This window comes from Podarcis erhardii (genome assembly GCF_964252035.2).
Source record: "Podarcis erhardii genome assembly, chromosome: 8".
Classification (NCBI taxonomy): Eukaryota; Metazoa; Chordata; class Lepidosauria; order Squamata; family Lacertidae; genus Podarcis; species Podarcis erhardii.
In genome coordinates this window covers 81,960,515-81,984,832 of record NC_138499.1, presented here as the reverse complement: position 1 = coordinate 81,984,832, position 24,318 = coordinate 81,960,515, and the positions used below count along the sequence as shown (strand labels likewise).

At 43.6% G+C, this 24,318-nt stretch overlaps 2 protein-coding genes across 6 annotated transcripts in view; one reads left to right on the top strand and one right to left on the bottom strand.

The window, feature by feature from the left end:
- The first annotated feature begins 2,113 nt into the window (after positions 1–2,113).
- On the top strand, positions 2,114–7,276 carry ABITRAM (actin binding transcription modulator). The gene is made up of 6 exons (XM_081872918.1): positions 2,114–2,276; positions 4,550–4,601; positions 5,178–5,307; positions 6,683–6,759; positions 6,835–6,904; positions 6,992–7,276. Exons 1-6 carry the CDS (start codon positions 2,216–2,218, stop codon positions 7,118–7,120), a joined length of 519 nt encoding a protein of 172 aa, XP_081729044.1. The 5' UTR covers positions 2,114–2,215; the 3' UTR covers positions 7,121–7,276.
- CTNNAL1 (catenin alpha like 1) overlaps positions 7,089–24,318 on the bottom strand; it is a 79,099-nt gene continuing 61,869 nt past the window's right edge. For 3 of the 5 annotated variants that reach the window (XM_081872685.1, XM_081872686.1, XM_081872682.1), the window contains 9 exons: positions 16,014–16,051; positions 14,974–15,024; positions 14,716–14,870; positions 12,413–12,461; positions 11,566–11,622; positions 10,722–10,841; positions 9,634–9,717; positions 7,661–9,539; positions 7,089–7,398 (listed from right to left, as the gene is read on the bottom strand). In XM_081872685.1, the coding sequence (XP_081728811.1) occupies positions 9,369–9,539; positions 9,634–9,717; positions 10,722–10,841; positions 11,566–11,622; positions 12,413–12,461; positions 14,716–14,870; positions 14,974–15,024; positions 16,014–16,051 (725 nt within the window). In that variant the 3' untranslated portion in view covers positions 7,089–7,398; positions 7,661–9,368. Of the gene's footprint in view, positions 7,399–7,660; positions 9,540–9,633; positions 9,718–10,721; positions 10,842–11,565; positions 11,623–12,412; positions 12,462–14,715; positions 14,871–14,973; positions 15,025–16,013; positions 16,052–24,318 lie in introns of those variants that run through there. The other 2 variants (XM_081872683.1, XM_081872684.1) reach the window with 2 other exon arrangements.

Below are 24,318 nucleotides of genomic sequence, written 5' to 3'. Positions count from 1 at the left end.
TCAATTTGTCATACTTTCAGGCACAAATGCTTCATGTAGATTCGCCCCAATGAGGTAAGTAATAAGTTAATAAATAAGAATGCGCACATGCTGAATTCTTCTGGCATCACCACCCTGCTTTGTCAGGAAAGGGCTCTCCCATGTTCTAGAATTACTTTCTTAATATTAGAAGCTGGTGAATATTTTACTTACTGAGGCTGAATGTTAAGTAATTAGTCTGAGCTCTTAATTCCATGATAGATTTTTTTTTTAAAAAAAATAGTTTTTGCTGAAACAACGTAGCTGCTCCTTATTTTTAAGCATGAAGTCCCATTTTAGAGCCACGGAACATCTGTGTCCAGATATTTGCAACTTGCCCGTGAATCAGGAAAGTGTGTAGAGAAGCCTCCCACAAGCTGCTGCTGTTCATAAATTTTTTTGGAACTACAATTCCCATAATCGCTGAAAAGTCCATGGGACAACTGATGGGACTTGTAGTCAGAATATCTGGAGGACACCAGCTTGGGGAAGGATACAGGATATCCCTGCACATTCATAGCAGGGGCACTTCAGTGAGAAACCCAGAGTACTAGCTACTTCTGTGCACATTTGCTGAGAAGTGAACTTCACTGACTTTTAATGCGGACGATACCATGCAGGAGATGTAAAAATTAAAGGAAAATGTCATCTTGGTCATGGCATTGTAGAGTTGGAAGTGATAATGAGTGTCATCTAGTTCAACACCCTGCAATACAAGAATCTCCAATAAAGCGTACATGATAGGTGGCCTCTGCATGTGATAATACTTTGTGGAAAGTTACTAGAATGTGGGAAATTTTATGGTTAAACCAGTGGCGGACCTACATTTTGGGGCCTTGAAGCTTGAACTGTCACGAGGGCCCCTTCACAACCAGCAATGAGGTCTAGGTAACAAGTTACCTTCTTCGATGGGGTTATGTTCCAGAACAGATCACGTTGGGATTGTTGAAATATATACAACATAGATCAAATTGAGTTGTGCGACTCAAATTGAGTCTACTAGACCCAAAACGTTTAAACAATGTGGACTAAAGTCGCTTCGGGCGGGGGGTCCCCTCTGCGATCAGAGGCCCTGAAACTTAAGCTTCATTAATTTCATAGTGGTTTAAACACTTGACAGAATGGAGGCAACACGACAACCCTCTGCCTTTTTGGTTGGTTAGGTTGATAAATGGGAGGTGGCTGGGGAGTGATGGAAGATAATAATAATAATAATAATAATAATAATAATAATAATAATAATAATAATAATATATTTATACCCCGTCCATCTGGCTGGGCTTCCCCAGCCACTCTGGGCGGCTTCCAAAAAAAATATTAAAATACTGTAATACATCAAACATTAAAAGCTTCCCTAAACAGGGCTGCCTTCAGATGTCTTCTAAAAGTCTGGTAGTTGTTGTTCTCTTTGACATCTGGTGGGAGGGCGTTCCACAGGGAGTGATGGAAGATAGAGATGTGAATTTTAAATATTTAACTAAAAGTCAAGCGGCCAGTGAACCCAGCCAGTGTTAGCTGTGATTTTGGGCAGCAACCGCAATCCTCCCGCAAAGGACGCAGCAAAGGCAGGTGTTTTTGCTCACAAGCCTCGATTCTTATTTCGTGATTTTTTTGCGTTTTCGAGCATTTAAAAAAATGCAGCGCGCCTGTATGCCAGCCAGTCAACGGAGAGCAATGCAGTTTTGGACGCAACTGAATTCTGAACCTGGGAGGGATCAGAGCTAGGAGTTTCTGTGCTGCATTTCCAAGTCAGAAACGCAAACCAGACTCAGTGCCCTCACCTGTCAACCTGCAATACGGATAACGGACTGCACTGCAAGGCTGTTGGTAAGCTATTTAAGGCTGTTAGTCTGCGTTTGGTATTAAAAATGTAGCATTGCCGAAGGTTTATTATTTCCCCTCCCACCAGCTTGGGTCTGCCTGACCGCAGCGACGCTAAAATCCCGATTAAAAAAAATAAAAATTCAACTCCATGGGGAAATCTGGCAGATGCGAACCCGGAAGCTCCTTATGGATGCACTGATCTATACTTTTTTTCCTATCTCTGCCGGGGGATGCCCGGGCGCGAGGCGGTTCCGGGTTGCCGCCCTTGGCTCCGCCCTCTCCGCTCCCGCCTCGGCGCGCGACGTCCGCGCGGTCCTAAAGGTGACCGTGTCTGCAGGTCCGGGACGGGCTCGTTTCCCTTGCGCTCTTGCCAATGGCGGCGGCGGCGCCGTCCGGCGTGACGGAGCGCTACTTCACCCGCTGGTACAAACCCGGTAAAGTTGCAACAGCAGAAGCGCCGCGGAAGCTCTGTCTCGGGTCGGTGGCTCCCCGAGCGTCCTTTTCTCCGGGCTGCAAGTCCAGCCCAAAGCAGAATTTGCAACCGTAGATGGGGGATTTGCAGCCATGGTTGGGGATGGTGGGATTTTTATTTGAAATTTATGAAACCCCGCTTGATTGCAAACAAAACAAAACACCAAACAAAGCTCAAAGCGGTTTGCAAAAAGATAAATATGGATCCGGCGCAAAGGAGGGTTTGCAGCAGAGATGGGGGTCGGGGGTCGCATTTGCAGACATGATAAGGGGTGCTGGTGGGGGTTTATTTAAAATTTATGAACCCCCGCTTGACTGGGGGGGAAAGCCCCTCCAAAGCAAAAAAGATGAAACAATAAAATCGAGAAAAAATGGTAAGCCCTGCTTTAAAGCATGGGAAAGTTAAAATACAAAAATAGATTAAAACTGCCTCGATTGAAGCATCTTGGGTAAAAGGTAAAGGGACCCCTGACCATTAGGTCCAGTGTCACCGAGTCTGGGGTTGCAGTGCTCATCTCGTTTTATTGGCCAAGGGAGCCGGTGTACAGCTTCTGGGTCATGTGGCCAGCAGGCCTAAGCCGCTTCTGGCGAACCAGAGCAGTGCACGGAAACGCCATTTACCTTCCCACTGGAGCGGTATCTATTGATCTACTTGCACTTTGATGTGCTTTCGAACTGCTAGGTTGGCAGGAGCAGGGACCGAGCAACGGGAGCTCACCCCGTTGCGGGGATTCGAACCGCCAACCTTCTGATCGGCAAGCCCTAGGCTCTGTGGTTTAACCCACAGCGCCACCCGCGTCCTTTAGCATCTGAATAGGATTGCCTTAAGGGGGGTGTTTTTAAACAGGCAGCAAAAAGGCTATGCAGCAAAGATGCCTGGCTCCATCTCAATAGGCAGGGAGTTCCAAAGTTCAGGCACTGCCGCACCATATGATACGAGTTCCACTCCCAACATCTGGAGGACTGCAAGTCCCCCATCTCTGCTTTATAGGATGCATAGACACACATGCACACTAGTACAGCAGTAACTGATTCACTCTCTGATTTTCTAAGTCATTTTGGGTTGCCTCTGGAAAGAGAAGGTAAAGGGACCCCTGACCATTAGGACCAGTTGTGGCCGACTCTGGGGTTGCAGTGCTCATCTCGCTTTATTGGCCGAGGGAGCCAGCGTACAGCTTCCGGGTCATGTGGCGAGCATGACTAAGCCGCTTCTGGCGAACCAGAGCAGTGCACGGAAACACCATTTACCTTCCTGCCAGAGCGGTAGCTATTTATCTACTTGCACTTTGACATGCTTTCGAACTGCTAGGTTGGCAGAAGCAGGGACCGAGCAACGGGAGCTCACCCCGTCACAGGGATTTGAACCGCTGACCTTCTGATCGGCAAGTCCTAGGCTCTGTGGTTTAACCCACAGCGCCATCCGCATCCTTGGGCAAGAGAAAGTGGCTAACAAATTTAGTGACTAGGAATAGTAATTTATGTAATTGGAACTGCAGCAGCACATGGCCTTGGGCTGGCCTCATCCAGACCCACCTCTTCCACGGCCAATCCCTTTTACTCTGAAATGAAGACTTACATTGTGATCCCATGATTCCCATTATGTTACTGATTTATTTATTACGCACCCTTCAGCCCATAGTCCCTGGGCTGGTTGCAGCATTAAAAACAATATAAGACACATAACGCCCATTCCGTGTTTGCAAGAACTTGATTGTTTAGTGTGGCAGTGTCTACACTTTGGAACTCCCTGCTTATTGAACTCAAGAAGGTGCCTTTTTGGCACCTGCTAAGAGCATTCCTTTTGGGGCCTACCCAGATTCTTACGAGGTTGCGGTAATTTTAATGTTTTAGTGTTTTAGCTTTTCTCTGTTTTACAGTAGGGTTGTGAAATTTTCTTAATTTTACTGTTTTACCTTTGGTAAATCGCTTTGAGGTTGTTCTTTTTTTTAACAATCATTTTTTAATAAATTAAACATTTTATGAAATTAAAAGCAAAAGGATTGTAGCAGAACTGTATGCAACTGCATTTCTTGAAATTAATCCCCTCTCAACCAGGCTTTAGCCTTGCCACACTTCATTGTTGTTGTTGCCTCCCCTGCTATAGAAACATAAATGGTCAGCTTCTTGGGCCAAGAAGTGTGTTTACATAATTTCAACTAATTTCACCCAACCTCATCTCTGCATGTTTTTTTGGCTGGAAAGTTATTTATTTGATGGTTAATTCCCTCCTCCACAGATGTCAAAGGTAATCCATGCGAGGACCATTGCATATTGCAGCATTCTAACAGGTAAGCTTTTTTGCAGCCCATTTATTTGCATGTTAACTTGGAACTGCTTTTGTGTTCAGTGGGGGGGGGGGTGTCACTCCAAGTAAGTGAGCGCAGGATTTGCTCAATAGGTCTTACTTATTAAGAGATTCTTGCCTCAACATTGAGGCAGTTGAGATTAGCTGCAGTCAGGCGCACATATAAGGGATGGTGCAATTGATCTACGTTGTATTGTTTTAAATAAGATGTGCATTAACTTACTTATTTGCAGCCAGCGCTGGATTGAGGCCTTTTAGGGCAAAAACTTGCTTTTATGAACAGAAGTGATAGGCTTACTACACATAAGAATTTTTGCAGCTTAATTTAGCCAGATACACCCTGTAACTTTAAAATGTTTCCCTACCTAATTTTCGTACTGGTTATTTTTTGTACTTTTGGAAAACTGTTTTGAGAAGGCTTCTGGCTTCGTCGAAGTAACTCATCCATAAGAAAGCGGGACTTCCCAAAGCAACATAAATTACTGTATTCAGCAATTTCCCTAGCAGTTGGCACTAGAGAAGTCCAAGCAGTTCATTGTTCTAACCTCTTTTCTTGTAGAATCTGTGTTGTCACTCTCGCAGAGGCTCATCCTCTTCTTCAAAAAGGAAAATCCATTGAGAGGATTAGTTACCAGATCAGTGCCAACTGCAGCAGGCTGCAAAATAAAGTTTCTGGGAAGTCTAAACGGGTATGTCTCATTCCATTTTTTAACTTGGCTTTAGTGTGATTGTCTAGTAAGAATTCTTTTTTTAAAAAACACCAATTCTGCTGGACTTAGAGAAGGAAGAGTTTTTAAAATATTGTTATCTGTAAGGGGGCTATCGGTACTTACAGAGAGGGGTTAACATGGTATAGACTAAAATAGTATGTGCCTATTGTTGGCGAATGTAGTTATGAAGCTATTTTGTGTGAAAGAAGCCCATCTTCCCCCTTTTCCTAGTGACCTGCGGTGCTTGCTTCCTCTTGTGACTTAGGGGAGATTAGATTGCATTAAGAAGAGGGTCTCTGACTGTCGGTATGATCCATCATGCTTGAATTCCCTCCCATATTCTTGGTAGAAGGAGAACAAGAATAGTCTGAGGCGTTACCTTACCGTTAAGGAGGGAGGCCAGGCTGCCAGTTACTAAATGCCAGTTCAGGTTTACTGAAACAAAGTCAAGGCCTAGAGCCTAGAGCAAATGTCCCTCAGACCTTGTGGGGGGCTGGACTATATTTTGGAAAAAAAAGAAAATGAACCAATTCCTATGCCCCACAAATAACCCAGAGATGCATTTTAAATAAAAGGACACATTCTACTCATGTAAAAACACAGATTCCCGGACCGTCCGCAGGCCGGATTTAGAAGGCGATTGAGCCGGATCACGCCCCTGGTCCTTAATTTGCCTACCCATGCTCTCTCTAAACCTCTCTATCTTCTCACAAAACCCTCTCCAAACCACATCCTCTACCCGTTCTGCTCTGTTTCAACTTCAGTGTTTTGGCCTTGCTAGACTTTGTCCTTGAAGTGTGATGATGTCGTCTGCTTGTCTTGAGAGGGGTGTGTGTGAAAATCTCTGAATCTCTGGAGCCAGAATTTAGCATACTGTACAAGGAATGAGACACATCCATTGCTGTTTTGTCTACTGTCTCCACAAACCACAAGTTGCTTGCAGAGACCACAGAAGATGGCCCCCCACCATTTCTAATCCCAGTGTCAATTGACTTGGCCACCACTGTAAGCATTTCTCTGAAGGAGAAGGGGGTCATCAGCAAAAATCATGTTATCATTCCTCCCCAAGGCTTAATGTCAGGTTACAATAGATGTAAGTTTATACTGGCAGCCTAATGGGTTTTGTAAAGGACCCTGGATCTGAACATGGGTTTCCTGGCATTCAGAATCTAATGCCTATCAGTTTTGTCCACATTAAGGAAGGAAACGGCATCTTGCTTAATTTAGAAGTTTTTTGTTCAGAACAATAAAACAAGGTCCCTGGACTTTTACTGCTGGCAATGAAACCTGTCAGGCTCTTGCAGAGTTTCCTTTTCTCAGAGTCTTAATTTGTATACCCTCCATTTCTCCCCAGGGTGCTCAGTTCCTAACAGAACTTTCCCCTTTGTGCCGAATTTTCTGCTCAGATGGAGAAGAGTATACCATATATAGGTAAGCAGGAGAGTTTTGTTTACCTTGCGCTGCTTCTACCATTTGAGAGTTTACTAAACTGGAAATTCTTTGCAGCTGTATAAGAGGGAGATTGATAGAGGTGAATGAAAACATTCTGGACAGTCCAAATCTGCTGCAAGCCAAGGTCAGAATTTTAAGCTAGCTCTTAGCTCTTCTCTTCTCTTCTGCATTCTCTTACTTTTTGTCTCACTTCTCATGTTTTCCCCTCTAGCCTTCCACAGATGGGTACATAGCAGTGGTATTGCCAAAGTTTGAAGAAAGTAAAAGCATAACTCAGGGACTTTTGACGCAGAAAGAATACGAAGATGTTTTGTCAAAACGCTTTAATTCCGTTTCTTGATAAGATGCACAGAATGAGAACTCAACATTTTACTAGCAGGTACAAGAACTGAGCGAGACTGCTTCCAGTATACCCCACAATAAAGTGACTTCTCCGCTTTCGTACTTAACCCGGAAAGGAGAACTGAATAAAAACGCTTTGAATTTCAAATAACAACAGGTCTGAGAATTTGTTCTTTTTCAGCGCAAGCAAGCAATTTTTTTAAAAAAGCACTTTTATTAACAAACTGTCAACTTATTACTTAAATCTCCAGTGATATCAGTGGAACTTCAAGAGAACTTACCCGTATTTTTCGCTCTATAAGACGCACCAGACCACAAGACGCACCTAGTTTTTGGAGGAGGAAAACAAGAAAAAAAGTATTCTGAATCTCAGAAGCCAGAACAGCAAGAGGGATCGCTGCACAGTGAAAGCAGCAATCCCTCTTGCTGTTCTGGCTTCTGGGATAGCTGCACAGCCTGCATTCACTCCATAAGACGCACACACATTTCCCCTTACTTTTTAGGAGGGAAAAAGTGAGCCTTATAGAGCAAAAAATACGGTAACTTTGACTGTGGCATTTAAAGGGGGAATGCCAAAATACAATAGTGTTTCCAGTATCAACAGAAGTTTTGTTTATCTATAGTTTATCAGTTTCACCCTCTACTTTATTAAGTGAAGACTAAATCTTGACAGGGTGGCATCTATCTACCATTAACAAGTTTGTTATTTGGAAGAGTTTATTGTTCAAATGTACACCTGAGCGAAATATTGTGGGTGGTAGCTAATGCAATGACTAGACACTCACTAGCTAATATGGCCTTTTCAGTCACATGGTAATTTGAGTGGGATGCTTAAGCTTTCTCCTCACTTGCCCCTTTTCTACCCAACCAGCTTTTTGCCTCCGTTGAGAGTTCGGGATAGGACTGGCGTTGCAGAAGAAAAGAGGCCAGCAGGTGATAAGGACAGAAAATAAATGGTGGGGAAGCCCTTATTCCATACTTTGCACATCAGAGTAAAATGAGATTGGGAATTCTCTTTTTGCCATTAAGTGTCTAATTTTTATCCTAAAGTAAGAGAATAAAAAGGAGCAATTAACCATAGCCACATCAGTCATTGCCTAAGTTTCTCAGGTTTGCAGGACTCTAAATAGGGGTTGAATAATAGCGAGACTTCAGACCAGAGCACTTCAGTAACTACAGCAAACATACATACATCTCAAACAAGAATGAAGAATGTTTAGTTTCTACAAAACAAGTAATGCCCTCTTTGTAGTGACTGGTTTTAACAGCTACAACTTATTTCCAAGTGGAATTATATAACCTTTGTTAGCTACCTAAAACTGAGGGATCAAATTTTACACTTAAAGCTGCAGTCCTAAGCTCACTCACTAGGGAGGGAAATCTCCCTAAACTCCCTGGGAGATATTTCTGATAAAATTGCTTAGAGCATACGACACAAATTTTACTGACTCTGTGTGAGCGTACTATAAAAACAAACAAGACAAACACAAGCTCTTAACTGGTTGGCTTCATCAGCACTAACGAAAACCTTTATTTTTAGCCTTGTAAGTTGGTAAATTTGGTGTTCTTTTTTTTTTAAAAAAGAGTGAGGTTTACAGAAGGCTTTTATCCTTAAAGCTTTCTTGTAACTAGCAAATGCTTTCAGAAGAGGTCAGCAGCTTGGAGACCTTGGGACCAAATCTTGCCCCTAAAGAGACTATACCTGCCTCTTTCCCTTCCTCCTCTCAAGGTAAAAGTGGGATCTGTGGCAACAGAACCTGTTTGCAGGTCACTTTAGGAGGGAGGGGGATAGATTCTAGTCCCATCTTTTACTCCCTTTTCAAAAACACTCTTCCACAATACCTCTTTTCAGACCAGCGTCCTTAGTGGTGACTATTAAACAAACAACAAAATACCAGTAGTCCTCCCCCCATGTAGCATATCAAAAGACTATCCAGTTCATGTGCATAAAGATCTATAGCAGCATCTTTGGGGTTGTAGAGTAAGACATTCATAAATGCACGGGATTACAAAAATAGCGGTACATATTAACAGTGGACAAAAACGTATTCATTTTACAAAAATATGCAGCCATTTAAAGCTGCGTGTTGCTTTTGTTAACTGCCAAGTACCGTGACATCTATTAGATGTGAAAAGGTTACAAGAGCTTTTTCTATCCTGGTTTCACCTTTCTCAAAAGAAAGCAATTAGGAGAGGCTTAGTGTACAAACTCTCATATGGAAATCTTTCTGTTCCCAAAAAGCGCCTTAGAACGGTTTGTTCTCCAAAATACTGAGGTATGCTACGTGTTGTTCCAAGGATTTTATCCCAAAGGCGTCTGTTCTTCCAGCCAGGCCACCACTTTCTCTTGCTACGGTCTGCAGGCCATTTTCCCTCCAGGGATGATGGGCTCTAAGATAGTCATTTCCTCCTCTGTGCTGCAATAAACGTAATTTATAAATACAAGTTGTTGCTCCATCCAGAAATAGGTTCATTTTGCTACATTTAGATGATGTGTGCATGCCAACTCACCTTTCTTAGTAACCTGCAGCTAAGTGGAAGAACGTGGGCCAGCAGATCGAGAATATACTTTGCTTTGTGAATGCACGTGTCCACCTAAACACAGAGTAAATCTGGGCATCACCAAAGAGTTCATGAAACGCCGCCTATGAAAATTGCTTTCGCACTTTTATCAAAGACTCATTAGTGGCTCAAACTCCACTACGATTTCTTCCCTCCACCGTCACCTTTTAAGGATAAAGAGCGCAATCCAGTAGGAAGTTCTGCATAAGCCTTAATTAAAGGAACAAGGAACAAGAATCACGTGAAGACATGCATGGTCCCAACTCTCTTAAACTGCTCTCTTGCAGGCTGGATTAAAAGGCTTTAATCAAAGAACTGGCTTTCAAGCAATGAACTGGTCACATTTTTTCAATGCCTTAAAGGTGATTTTTGTTTTGTTTTGGCGAGTCCTTAAAAAGGTAACCTCTCTCTTTTAAAAAATGCACAAATTTAAGACAGCCCACCATTTATTATTACTTTTGAGAAAGGAAAACAGGCATCTTTGTTTTCTTTACGGTTGGGAAGCAAGCAATATGCTGAATACTTTGTAGCAAGCTTAAAACGAAGACAATTCATGGTATCTGTGTTACATTAGACATGCTTTTAAAACAGGCCTGAGCATACATTCTACAAGGTGCTGATGGGGTAACAGGATTTGTGCTTGCTTTTTAAAAATCTGGGACCCCTATTTCTTTGTTGGAACAAGGAAACTTTTTGGAGCACCACATTTGTTTCCAGAAGACCGTTGACTTGTTTGGCTACGATTTGTTTTTAAGCATCACCGTATAAGTGTAAAGTGGCCTCCCAAGTTGAGACCCGGCTAATTTTAGCGACATAATAGCACCATGCAACCTCTGCCTGCTCTATTCAACACACAGAACTAAATAATATGTGTGATCCTCAACATTAGTCATACTCAAAGCAGGCTTACTGATTTCACTGAGTCTACTCTCAGCATGATTAACACTAGGTTTTCTTCCTTCGACTACAAAAAAGAGAAAATTGAAAAAGCAAGTTCATTTGGCAAAACTCTCTTTAAAATTTATTAAGAAGCTTACCTTTGTGAAAGTTGCAGTTTTACCCTGAACAGGGGTTTTGGCTGTTACCTGAAGCTGCTGATAAGCAGGGACCATTTTGTCAATCTCCTGTAGAACCAATGGCTTGTCATCATCTTCCAGCTGAAACAAACACATAGATGCCTCTAAGATAGGAGCATAGCTGTCAAGTGTCCCTTATTTGAAGGGACAGTCCCTTATTCCAGTGCCATGTCCTGCTGCTGTCCCTTATTGATGGATGTCCCTTAAATGATGTCTCTTAAATTTAAAAGGAAGCAGCTCCTCTCCCTCCCTGCCGGCCAGGGAGGCGCCAACTGTTTTGCTTGGCTGTGTTGCTCACCCAATAAGAAGTCTAAGAACGACTGGGGGGTGGTGGAGCTTGCATGCCTTGTGTGTGGCTAGTTAATGAAAGCTGAGGGGCGTTTTGAATGCTGGACGCCATTTTGTTGCACGTGCTGCTGCAAACTTTGCAGTGCAAAGCCAGGCCGGGGAGCCATCTTAAGTTGAGGCTGCATAGGCCTTGTGGTGCATGTGATTCAGATTCTATTCAGTTGAACCTCTGGTTACAAAGCTACCAGCATGAGTTTGACCAGACTGCAGGAGGACAGGAAGACTGGAGTGCCTGGGACAGGTGAGGCTGCAGGTCCCTTATTTTGGCTGCTGGTCCCTTATTTTCAAGGCTGCTGGTCCCTTATTTTCAAATCTGTAAGTTGACAGCTATGGATAGGAGAGCTAAACATGACAGAATTTATATAAGGGGAAAAGACTAGAAACCAGGCATGGAAGCATCAAGAACAGAAATTTTTAAACGCAACTTTTTTTTATATATTTGGAATTTGTACGGTACCTGATTAGAAAACGCAAGGAGAGCCGAGGCGAGCTTTAGTCCTTCTGCAGCAAAGGCCTAAGACAGAAAGGGGAGAAGTTACATGCAAACGTAAAGAACAGTCAACACGAGACGAGGGGAGGTCCTACTCTCAACAACAGACCTAAAAACCTGTTGGTGATTGAACAAGTCAAATTCAGCTCAAAAGGAATACACTTTAAAATACTGTTGTTTAAGAGACAGAGCTCACTTAAAATAAATACACTGGTGTAAGAGTGTGTGTATGTATTTAATAATACATCCACTGGCTGTCTGCAATCCCCTCCCTTTTCCTTGTAGCCTATCCTGACCTGCAGACTCGAAAAGACCTGCTCCGAGAGAGAAATGGAGGCACGGGTATATCCAGGGTCACATGTCCATAGTTTGAACGATATATATATATGTGAGGCAACACAGCAATATTCTTACTGTCTCCCACCAGAATAAAACTGGGAGGAAAGATTAAAAATCAGCTTGGGGGTGAATGAAGCAAACCCACTTCTCTTCTCCGCTCCAAAATTTAAAATCAATACACAGTTCACATATACGGAAATCCTTTTTTTAAAAAACAAAAAACCCTCAAGATACATACAAATGTACTTATTAGATTTCCCCCACCGATAAATGATACCTAAGAGGAATAAGATTTAGGGAAAATATTAACCTAGACAAAAAGTGCTATATTCATTAGGCAACCCAAAGGCCCCATGATTTAATTGCTCGGTGTTTTTGCTAACAGGACCTCATGTTGTTCCAGGAATTAATTAAAACATTTTGCTGACAGCATCTTGAAAGTAGTTTGCGAACTCTCTTTTGGTTTGTTCATTACCTCTGACTGCTGAAATAAATCCTGAGTGGTTTTCAGCAGCCCTTCTCCTCTAAAGAAGAGAGAGAGAGAGAGAGAGAGAGAAATAATAATGATAATAACAATTCCAACACACTAAAGACTGTTTAATCTACAAAACCCTGTGATTAGGGCTCTGGAGGGCTGGGACAGAGAAGCTGAAGATTTTGTTCAGAGGTGGGCAACTTGTGGTCCTCCAGGTGTTGGATTGCAACTCTCGCTATTCTGGGCTGGGACTGATTGGAGTTGCAAGTCTGACAACTTCGGGAGTTTCCCTGTCTGTGCTTGAGTGGCCCAGAATAGACTCTGCCAAGGAGAAAACAGCTCAATCTCTCGGTTCTGCTCCAGACTTGGGCATCGCTTTGGCTGAAGATACAGGAGCACAGTGATTTTTTGTTTTTTATCGAAACATCCCTCGCGACATGAGAACGAGCTGTCTTTGCTGTAACTACATCCAGGTTACTTAACTTGAAGGTGCAAAGTAAGATTTCAGCTAAGGGTGAAACATGGAAGGCCAGTGTAATGAGTTTTTTTAATAATAAAAAAAGTTTTTCCTGTCTTGCTAGTGTTCAGAAGAGGAAAGAGCAGTGACCTTAAAAATGCCGTCCAGACACTTCTCAGACTTGGCTGATGGCTGCCTTCCCCAGGATACAAAACCAAGTACACACAAGTGGGGATGGGGGGGGGTTCAGCAAGACAAGCTTTCTGGGATCTCTTTCAATGCTGCGGGGGGGGGGGGACTCTTAGATTATGGTTACCAGAGGTCCCCGTTTCCCAGCGAAAGTCCCCGGCTTTACAAATCTGTCCCCAAACAAAATCCGTCCCCGGAATGTCCCTGGATTTCATTTAATGTTCTGGAATTTATATTTTAAGTGTTGTCGATTTATTAGTAGGGAATGAATGCTGCGTGATTAGTTCAACAAGCAAGACACATCATATGGGGAGTTCCGACGAGGCAAAATGGCGGGTGTCATGGCAGCGAGCAGCTCCTGAAGCCAGCCAGAGCCAACTGCATTACCAGGCTGGCTTCGGGCTGCTGAGTCTGCCGCTGCCAAGGGGGAACCGGGGACACCCGGCGCGTCAACTGGGGGAACTGCTGACCCCCCTGCACGACCCAAATTGAGCTGGGAGTGAGAGCATCTGGCCACCCAGCCAACTGCCCAGTGGCGCTCCGGGGCCAGTAAAACCCCCAGAGCTCACGCAGTGAGAAGGAGGAGAGGAGAAGGAAAAGGGAGAAGGAAAAGGGAGAAAGAGGAAGGAGAAAAAAGAAGGCAGCCCTGACCCTGCTGCGCCGCTGCCACTGAGGAGGAGAGGTAGGAGAGCACAGCGAGGGCAAGGACACGTGGCCAAGCCCAGGCCTGACCTGAGCCTACTCCATGGTGGCTAGCTCTCCAAGAGAGCAGTCTGAGGCCCAGAGGAAGGCCGCGTGACAGAGGAGACTACAGAAGAGAAGATATTACTTCTTTATTTTTAATTTTTTCCCCTTTTTTCAAAAAAAAAAAAAGTGTCCCCGGATTCTTTGAAAAAAATCTGGTAACCTTATCTTAGATGCAACTCAGCAGTCCCACAACATCCCCTACAACATTGCAAGAGATCCTAGGAACCACCTGACAGGACTGCGTGGTATTTCATTAATGCCCCTAAAAAGCTTCTGTCCTAGGCAGTCGTTTCTGCAGCCAGATGGCTCGCGCTATACTTCAACACCAAAAGGCTGTAATGTATATATTTTTACACAGCATAATCACTGCACACAATGGCACTATGCTGAATATTCATCTGCTGCAAAAGGCACCACCGGTGCATTTAGCTCCCTTTGTCCCTTTATAGCATCAAAGTAGGGCTTGTGAAATATTATGACGTCTGCCATCCCCTTTCCCTGCCTGCCTGCCAGCATTGTGGAGAAAAAGAACATTATAATCTGAGTCAAGTTCTAGGAGCTTTCGCTCAATGATACAAGGGAGAGGGGAAGGGAATACAGTGGCCATTTTCACGTTCAGCCGCATGTTTAGTGTAATTTCTTGTTTAGCCTTCAAATTAACATGAGCAAAGAGAGGTCCCAGCCCCAACGATAATACAGTGTCAAGTTTGGCAAGGGAAGGGCAGAAAGATGAAGGCTAACAAAAATAGCTTCCTCAAACTGGTTCTCTTCAGAATATTCCTTCAAACCATGGTTTCTTCTTCAAACCATGGCCGGTTCTCTTCATAATATTACTTCAAACCATGGTTTCTTCTTCAAACCATTCTCCCCTTAATATTCCTCCCTCCCTCCCTGACCCTTTTGTTTTTACCTTGTAAATAAAAACATAGAATAGGCCATGCTAGACAGGCCTTGCCCATGCCGTACAATCTCGTTTTCAGGATCGTCCCACTTCTCCATCTCAGCGTCGATGCGCGTTGTCAGTTTATGCAGTTCCAAGCCTAGTTTCCCAAGTTTCATTTGCTCCTGCAAGTGATAAAAGTTACTTCCTTTTTGCTTAATACACTATTCAGCTTCACAACTACAGTACAGAAAAATTGTACTAGCGGATTAAGAAGTAGTATCTTACCTCGCTATCAAGCCTGACTGGCTTTAAGGCTTTCATGTTTGCATTATGCTTCTATTAAGAGAAAAAAGAAAAGGTTTACCGAATGGAATTTGCTTCCAGCGTTACTATTATTCCATCAAAGGGATGAGGAATGGAGTCAACACGTGAATTACCAAGAATGTGTGCTGTTTTTCAATAAAGCTCTTCCCTCCAACCCCAGACTCAGAATGATTGAATTCAATGAAGGATTATGTTGTTGGGTCAGTGTTGGAATGAACCAACTGCTGTTCTCCTTTCATGGACTTCCTGCTTTTTAAAACCCCTTCCTTATGGGCTCACTGAACACGATAGAAGTGACCCATGGCTGTTGCTAAAATTTCAGATTTTTAAATATGTGAGTAAATCTAGCGCAAAACTGTCAATTCTAATTGGCAGAAGTTCTCCAGGTACGAAACAGAGTCTCCTATATCACCTGCAATTACATACTGACTTCAGTAGGCAATGTCATGAACTGAACTACAGGGGTCTTAGCCCATGGGTAGGCAAACTAAGGCCCGGGGGCCGGATCCGGCCCAACTGCCTTCTAAATCTGGCCCGCAGATGGTCCGGGAATCAGCGTGTTTTTACATGAGTAGAATGTGTGCTTTTATTTAAAATGCATCTCTGGGGTATTTGTGGGGCATAGGAATTCGTTCATTCCCCCCCCCAAAAAAAATATTCTGGCCCCCCACAAGGTCTGAGGGATAGTGGACCAGCCCCCTGCTGAAAAAGTTTGCTGGCCCGTCTTAGGCAAAGCCCTGCAGTTGAGAAGGCGGGGGAAAGGATTACCCAACTTTCTTTTTTGTTTAGTTACTGCTGCTTCCTCAAAGAAAACTACCTTCTATAGCCAGGATGGCAATATGAGGTTTTCATTAACCCTCTGTAAGGGGGCGAAAGAAAACTAGATTTTTAAAAATTAGAGCACAGTGGCAAATAAGGAGGAGGTATGTGGAATGGAGCAAATTAATTTTTAGTGTATGGGAAAAAAGGTAAATGCAGCAACCCCACCAAAGTGAACTTACCCCCGGCCTGGGCAGTGACAGGTACACACGCTTCTCTCCTAAGAACAACACATTAAAATTTGTCATGTAGCTTTCACGCACACCTCAGACTTAGTCTTTCATTTCTTTAGGCTTAAAAAAAATATATTTTTAAAGAAAAGAGCCACCTACCTCTAACAATTCCTCTTCACAGATTCTGCCATGGCTTTCAGTATATAAAAGGGGAATTCTGCTACTGCTTAAATTTGATTCTTTGAAGACCTGGCACGTTGAGTAGGCACCCTTCCTTTTCAACGACATTCTTTCTAAAATCTTTTAATACCTTTCTGAATGCCCAAGGAGAGGGAGGGAACTATTTCATGGGGCAAAGAACGCCTACATCACACAAGCAAGTGCAGAAATGAGTTGGGAGTGTGCCTTTCTCCTGGTAATTTCTGATATAACATCTCAGCTATTTGTCTTTCCTGCCCTACACCAGTAGTTTTCAAGGAGGGGTGAGGTGGTTGTATGTCCACATAAGCATTATTCAGAGGATTGTGATGGCACCTGGGTGGCCCAAAAAAGCTTGGCGTTCAAACCAGAAAAGTTTAAACACACATCTAATTAACATCTGACCTGCTGTGAGTGTCACAGAATGGAGAGATCTGCTAGCAAAACCAACTGCATGCCATACCCCAAGGTGATTAAAAAATAGTATTTGGAGTGGCATTATCTGGAGAGTCACAATCAGTGTTAGCATGCTAGTAAAATAGCTAGTTATACTGGGATCCAGAAATGCTGTACAGTCGTAGCTTGGTTCTCGAACGCCTTGTGACTCGGAACGTTTTGGCTCACGAACCTGGAAGGAAGTGTTTCGGTTTGCGAACGTTCTTTGGAAGCCGAACGTCTGACATGGCTTCCGATTGAGTGCCGGAAGCTCCCGCAGCCAATCAGAAGCCGCGCTTTTGTTTTCGAACGTCGAATGGACTTCCGTAATGGATTCCATTTGAGAACCAAGGTACGACTGTACTCCTTAAAAGTTTAGCCACCGACGTGGCTGAGACATGCTTTCCAGGAGGTGCTCTATTAGAGAGGAAGGTTTGGCATACAACCCTTCCAAAGTACAGATAATCTCATGTGCTACAAGCCCTCTGCACAAAGCCCATTCATGCCCACAAAAACGGAGAGGATCTGTAAGATCTGTGACATGATCTATCATCTTCTGTGCAACAGAATGGAGGGCAAGCAATGGAGCAAGTCAAGCAATTTGGTCTGCTGGACCAACCCATGTACAGAAGACTGGAGAGACTATCCCAGGCCATGCAATTCAGATGTTGCTCTACTAGGTGGTAGATCCACTCCACTTTCCAGTGGGGAGGAGTTGCGGTGGACCACGTGGCCACCCACTCCCCACCGGGGGCAGGGGACTTTGTCCCCCATTGCCTGGGGGATCCCGGCCACGTCAGAGCCCAGCCAGCCAATCCGCTGGCCGGGGGAGCGTGGCCGGGGCCGAGGAGCGAGCCAGAGGACTTCCTCTTTGGTTCGCTTCCTCAATCACCCGCCCTCCCTCCCTATTTTTCAGGTTAGGCTATGGCCTTGCTATGGACTTCGGTTGGTCGCCTTGGTCGTCCGAGGGTCCTGGTAGGAATTTTTCCACTTGGTAAATTGGCACTGGCCACTTGGTTTTTGCCTACCTTGTAGCAATCATCCCAACTTTGTTAGGGATGCGGTTAGGCATTTGTTTGACCTTGTGTAGGGAAGGAGAGGTGTGGCCATCACCTGCCCCTTCATGCTTAAGGGTATTCCGTTAAAGGAATCCGGGCGTGTTGATCTAGTCTGAAGCCCGGCTGGGGGGCTAAGGCCTTGACACGACCCCGACAGGAACACCAGGGGGAGCTGGAGTTGGTTCGCATCGACAGGGCTCCCCCTACCGGTGGCTTACCCTTACTGGACTTCCTGCACAGCGGGCAGGACTCAAATATAGTTGGGTCCAATCAATGCCTAAGCCAATACCGCTCACATTCTGTAATTCAATAAAGTTGTGGCCAAAATTTGCCCAATAACATAAACCTAATATCTGCGTCCTTGTGTGAGTTATTTCCAACAAGGGGGTGGCTGAGGCATCGCCACTGTGGCTGAGTCCAAAGATCAGTCCAGCTCAGTCTTCCAAGTACTTCATGGTACCCTCACTCACCCCTGGCTACTGTCAATCAAAGGATGAGAGTCCCTCAACATGATATGAGGAAAGGGCAGAATGTCTGGCAAAGAGAAAGCAGAGTGGAAAGATTGAAGTGGTTGAGACAGAGGAGGAAGCTGAAACATTTCAACAGGGGTGGCGGCAGCCGAGGGAGTTGCGGAGTCGCTGCTGAAATAGAGCCCACGGCACTCCGGCTTCTCCCACGAAGGAAAGAAAACACAAATCAGATTGGAGCCAAGCAGTTCGTTGTAAAAATACACTTGGTTTATTAGAAAGTGTCCAGCACATTTTGATTGCTCTTCAGTCTTTAACCATCACCAAAAAGCAGAGAGCGTTTGCTTCGCAGACATCAAAAACATACCTTTCCCATCACATCCCCCACTTTGTAAAGTGACAGCTTAAAAAATTACATTACCGTAAAAAATATAAAGATTGTAAATTAAGGGGCAGGTGGAGGGGACTAGCCCGCTAAACTTTCAGTCCACTTAGTATATAAGCCTAGCTATCTTCCTGACAAGAACAAACTGAAGTGTTAATTGCAACTTTAATTATTATCAAAGAAATTAAGGGATGTTTCCTCCTGTTATCTAGAATGCCACTATTGGGTTGTTGTTGTTGTTCTCTAGCAATGGCGAAGGCAGGCTCAATTTTGTGATAAAAGAATTCAGAGAACACCCAGGAAGTTTATGTTGTATAAATCCATAGAGTGAAATATTTTGTTCTGTCACTGAGCATAAATTTGTTCTTTTTTAAAAAAACAAAAAACACCAAGCCACAACAACCCAATTTAATATGCTGAATTGGAAACTAATGCCAGCTGCTGCTTTCAAGACAAAAGCCATATTGACCTGGTTAAACACATTCAATCCCATTAATCTGAATGGAAAAATTAAGACACGTGCTGAAAACCACCCTTAAGAAGTCAATGGGACTTAAAAGCGTTTCACTTTGGCAGTGCTATGTCCTCTGCTGTGTTTGAATCCAGCTTTTTCCTAGTGCTGACTTGCTGCAGCTTCCAACAAGGCCAGATAACGTTATTCATACTAAGTTTAAACTAAGAATCAGAGCTACGTTGTAGGTCCTAGCCACAACATAATTTGGCTGATAAACAAATACATGAAACAAACAATTCATAAGGAGGGAGGGGAAGGGTGTTTCATTACATTCTTTCAAGACAAATTTGCTATGCAAGCCTAATTTAGGTCCTTACCCCGTGGTACTTATTAATTCCGCCACATGATATATAAACGGCAGGCCAACTAACAGGCTCGATTCGATTCAACATATCAGGGTTGGGTAGCAATGTTGTTGAGCAACAACTCCAACCATCACTGGGTTTTGGCCATGCTGGTGGGACTACAACATCATCTAGCGGACCACGGATCTAAACCATTTTTAAGATGACTGTGGCCAAGCCTGTGTGAGCCTCAGATACAATCCCTCCTTTCCTAGGAGCAAGAAGAGGAGAGAGATATTCCATTTTCACTTTAGAGAAAAGCAAAGTTCCCTGTTGCTTTCAGAGGCTGTGCTATAGTCTAACCGCAGTTAGTTAAAACAAACCAAGACCAGTTGTGGTTTTAGAAAGCAGTTTGTATGCATTAACTGGCTTTGACAACCCATACACATCAAAGAACTGTGGTTTGTCCTAAAGTGGGAACAGAAGCTTTCTCTCTCCATCTCTCGGAAATTATGTGGGCAGTGGGAAAGAGCAAGACGAAGTCTCATGCAGCTCATTCACAATAATCTGTGATTGGCTGAACCAGGTCCCTGTAGAATTTGTGAGATGGAAGTACTGCAGGTTAATTTTCCTCCCTCAATATTTACATAATAAATTGGTTGTGTGGATTTTCTTTTAAGCATGTGACAACTTGTGGATGTTGCCAAATGGGGACACATACACATGACTCTGTATTACCCTGCAAATACAAAGGGGAAGGGCATAAATCACGCCCAGGTTCAAGTTTTGCATTGAATTTTTCCTTGAATGCCAAGTAATCACTTTGCTCCGGTAGGAAAAGTCAAAAGGTTGCAAATTGGTTTAGATTTCTACCCCTCTCCCCCATTCTCCTTGAGGGCAAAATTTAGGCCATTTCATAAATGCACAAAAAAATATAAATGCATAGTATGTAATATTTTCTAAGTTTGCTATGAAATTATAGCAAACATTCCATTGGCAATTTCATACAATATAATTTAAAGTGCAACAACATTGTGCCAACATGGAAAGTTTAAGGGCATTTAGACATTACTCACTCCTAAACTGGAGAGGTGTGCTTTGGGTTTAGAAAGAAAACTGATATTCTCTTCTTCTAGGGCAGGCATGGCTAAACTTGGCCCTCCAGCTGTTTTGGGACTACAACTCCCACCATTCCTAGCTAACAGGACCAGTGGTCAGGGATGTTGGGAATTGTAGTCCCAAAACAGCTGGAGGGCCAAGTCTGGCCATGCCTGTTCTAGGGCAATGTGCATCTGAGTCAGCTGGGACAAATGCTTAGACCTGCTTCGAATTTTAAGCAAAAATTGTGCTTGTTACTAAGTATGAAATAGTCCCTATAGTTATGGGAAGCAGGATTTGACCGGTCACATTTTTCTTGTGTGTGCTCACTGCAGAGTTAGGAGACACAACATCTTGTCCTTTACACTTTGAGCCTCAGTCCATTAAGATTCAGACTGAAATTAATGGAACTTAAAGATGAATATATTAACTTTCCCCACTGATTTCAGTGGAACCTCAACATGACCAATTCTCTCTCTGGATTGCAGCCATTGCGTTCGACATGGGAAAACACTACTCTGGATTTGATGAAGAGTCAATAATTCCAACAGAAATCTGATTCTATGAGTTGGAAATAGTTCCTTCCACCTAAAAGACAGGGATCATCAGGGGTGTTAAATATCTAGCAATGCCTCTGCGGACTATGATTAGTCTTCTTGATGTGACTTCCAACAGTTTCAGAACTACAATGTTAGATCCCAACAGATGGACCCGAGGCAGCAAAAGGACAAAATAGAAGCTTGTCCCGAATGTGCTTCTGGTTCTTTTAAATATACTTCAGGAATAGAAATGAGACAAAACAGGTGAAATAGGAACACAATCTCCTGTTCACTATGGCATATCCAAAGAGCACTCACTCATATTCCTCAAGCCATTTCTTTCTCTTTTGTAAATATCTATTTGATCCAATGACCCACCATGGGACAAACAGGAATAGATACCCATTTCAGAAGGATCGGGGGAAACTTCTCCCATTGTTAACAAGCAAAGCATGCATAGTGACAAATGGCTGTTTTGCAGCACTAGCCCGCCAGATTGGGTAATGCACAGTTCTTCTTTCAAACTTCCAAGCAGGACATCAAAGTTGTCCTCCTGCCTGGACAGGATCAATCATTATGCTAAGGATGCAAGAGAGCTCTGCTGTAGAGAACTTAACTGGGAGCTTCGGAAAAGAGCTCTTTGCACAAAGGGAATAATTTTGGCAGGCTGCAACTGCTTGTCCTGCAGCTGTAAAGGTAAAGGGACCCCTGACCATTAGGTCCAGTCGTGACTGACTCTGGGGTTGCGGCGCTCATCTTGCTTTACTGGCCAAGGGAGCCGGCGTACAGCTTCTGGGTCATGTGGCCAGCATGACTAAGCTGCTTCTGGCGAACCAGAGCAGTGCACGGAAACGCCGTTTACCTTCCCGCTGGAGTGGTACCTATTTATCTACTTGCACTCTGACGTGCTTTCGAACTGCTAGGTTGGCAGCAGCAGGGACCGAGCAATGGGAGCTCACCCCATCGCGGGGATTCAAACCGCCAACTTTCTGATCAGCAAGTCCTAGGCTCTGTGGTTTAACCCACTGTGCCACCCGTGTCCCTTCCTGCAGCTGTAGTGCTGCAGAAAAGCTGCGCTTGCTGAAATTCGTCTTCTACAGAACTGCTAAGGCATCCTGCCCTACAGCAACCTAGGAGGAAGCCTACTTGTATTTGTCACTATGGGTGAAGGCTGATGTAGTATTGAAGCAGAAGCTACAATTGGATCTTCTCCATTGCTGTGAACTCTGTTTCCATATGGCTTCTGCTTCCAGCCACACTTCACAGTTCCTATACCTTCACAGGTATACAAGTCCAAGATAGTCAGGACCAGTGCTTTTTTTTCTTCTTCTAAAAAATGTTTAGGGGTACTCTCATTTTGACTCAAGAAAACCACCATTTTGTAGTTCTAATCAGGGAAAATAAATGCAGTAAATGGACAAAAGTAGAAAGATTCACAAAATGTTTAGCGGTATTCCTCCCCCCAGAAAAAAGCACTGGTTAGGACACTTCTAGATCTTGGCCCTGCTAGCAGAAATGCAATAGGAAACTATGGAGGATAAAAGACTAAACACAGACTTCCCCTTTGGCACTCTGCAGTAAAAGCTACCATTGTATGTCGGGTTTTGCTCTAATATCAAACCTAATTTCTTTGCCCTGAGTTTTCCATAAAACACACAACTGAATCAATACATCAGATGCTACATTTCTATAAAATGAAGTGTGGCACAATTCAGTGGGCGAAACCCTCCATAAAACTGAAAAGCTGGAATTAAACTTATCTGAAGAAAATTAAAATTATGCTTAGAAATGAGAAGTCTCTTGATAAATTAACACTGCACAACGCCTCGGGCAAGACATTAAGAGAGAGATTTGCTCTTTCACAGTTTCTTTTCTACATGCCATACAAATACCAGGTGACTTACCCACCACAGAAAATAGGCCAAAAGTTGCGTAGAGTCATCAGAGAGATCCCATCCAAGCAGAAAGGATAGCAGTTTAAAAATCAAATAGCTACATTCACTACATTGTGGAGCGAACAGAATGAGAGCAGACAGTACAGAAATAAAAGGGTGTTTCTTTTGCAAGAACACTGGACAGTTTAGGTCAGACAGAAAGAAAGAAAGGCGTCTCTTTACAACCCCCTCGCAAAAAAAATGTTTCCATTGTTTTGTATTACTAAGCATTTCCTGAAATTAATGCTTGAAAGTTTATTGCTGCATCTCCATAAAAAGCAAAACCTATAAAGTACTCTCACTGTATAACATTTATCCCTCTAAAATAATGGTTTTCAAACTATACCACCCGGGAGCTCTTTCAAAGGTTTATCAGGGCTCCTCAGTGTTGGACAAGCTACTTTAAAAAGCCCTCCTTGCAAAACGCAGCCTTGGGAGAAACTGCAGGGTACATCATACAATATAACCCCAATTAACAGGGAGCAACTGCTAGGCCCAAGAAGTGAAAATGCACCCAGGAACATCCCCCAGAATCCTATGCAACGTGCAGGAGCTCCAAGGCTGACTAGCAGGGGCTCCTCAGTTGTCCAATCCAAAGAGATAGGGTTCCTTGAGGTGCGAAGCTCAAACTCACTTCTTTTAAAGCATTAACTGTGAGCATGATCACACCAGACTTATGGGACGCTCCTTGTCAGATTCAAGGAACCCCGAATTTACAAAATGCTCAGCCTCAAAATCATACTCGTTAGCCTGGTTTGCACGTGAACAACAAACCATGGCTAGAATTATGTGAGCTACAGTGAGCCTAAGATTTGCATACCACCCACTCCCTGTTGGTGAAGCTGCAAGGAGGAGGCCAAAAGTTTCCACTTCTGTCCAAACTGTAAATTTTATTAACTATGTTTAGTGAAAGCAAGTCAGCTTTATAAGCTATGGGTTCGGAGCTGGCTTGCTCACACTAACCATTACATATCTTTCAGTGCCAGGCAAAAATATTTCTCTATAACTTTGGATAGGGGTTATTGGTCTGTTTTTATATATTTTGTGTTCTCATTTTGTATATTTATGTTGGTATTTTATATACCAACACCAACATCATCATCATCATCATCATCACCATAGCTAAAACTAAATGCAGTCTCCCCATGTACGGACATCATAAAAAGCTCTAAAGCAGATACGAAAGTCTTTTAAGCTGCTCCTTCCAGCCACACAAATGGAGCAGGGAGCGTGTTGAGACCATGGCTCCCTGCAACTCGTCCTCATAAGACTAAACCATGGTTTAGCGCTACGTGCTAGCACAGCCAATCTTTCCCTGAAAAGGTGAAACCAGACTGATTCAGAGTTATTATTTAGCTACTTCACACTAGCACAGCATCATGGGTTCTCCAAAGTTTGCTGG

Coding starts and splice junctions, on each gene's coding strand:
- ABITRAM (XM_081872918.1), top strand. CDS start 2,216: ATGGCGGCGGCGGCGCCGTCCGGCGTGACGGAGCGCTACTTCACCCGC. Junction 2,277..4,549: donor CACCCGCTGGTACAAACCCG/GTAAAGTTGCAA, acceptor CCTCCTCCACAG/ATGTCAAAGGTAATCCATGC. Junction 4,602..5,177: donor ATATTGCAGCATTCTAACAG/GTAAGCTTTTTT, acceptor CTTTTCTTGTAG/AATCTGTGTTGTCACTCTCG.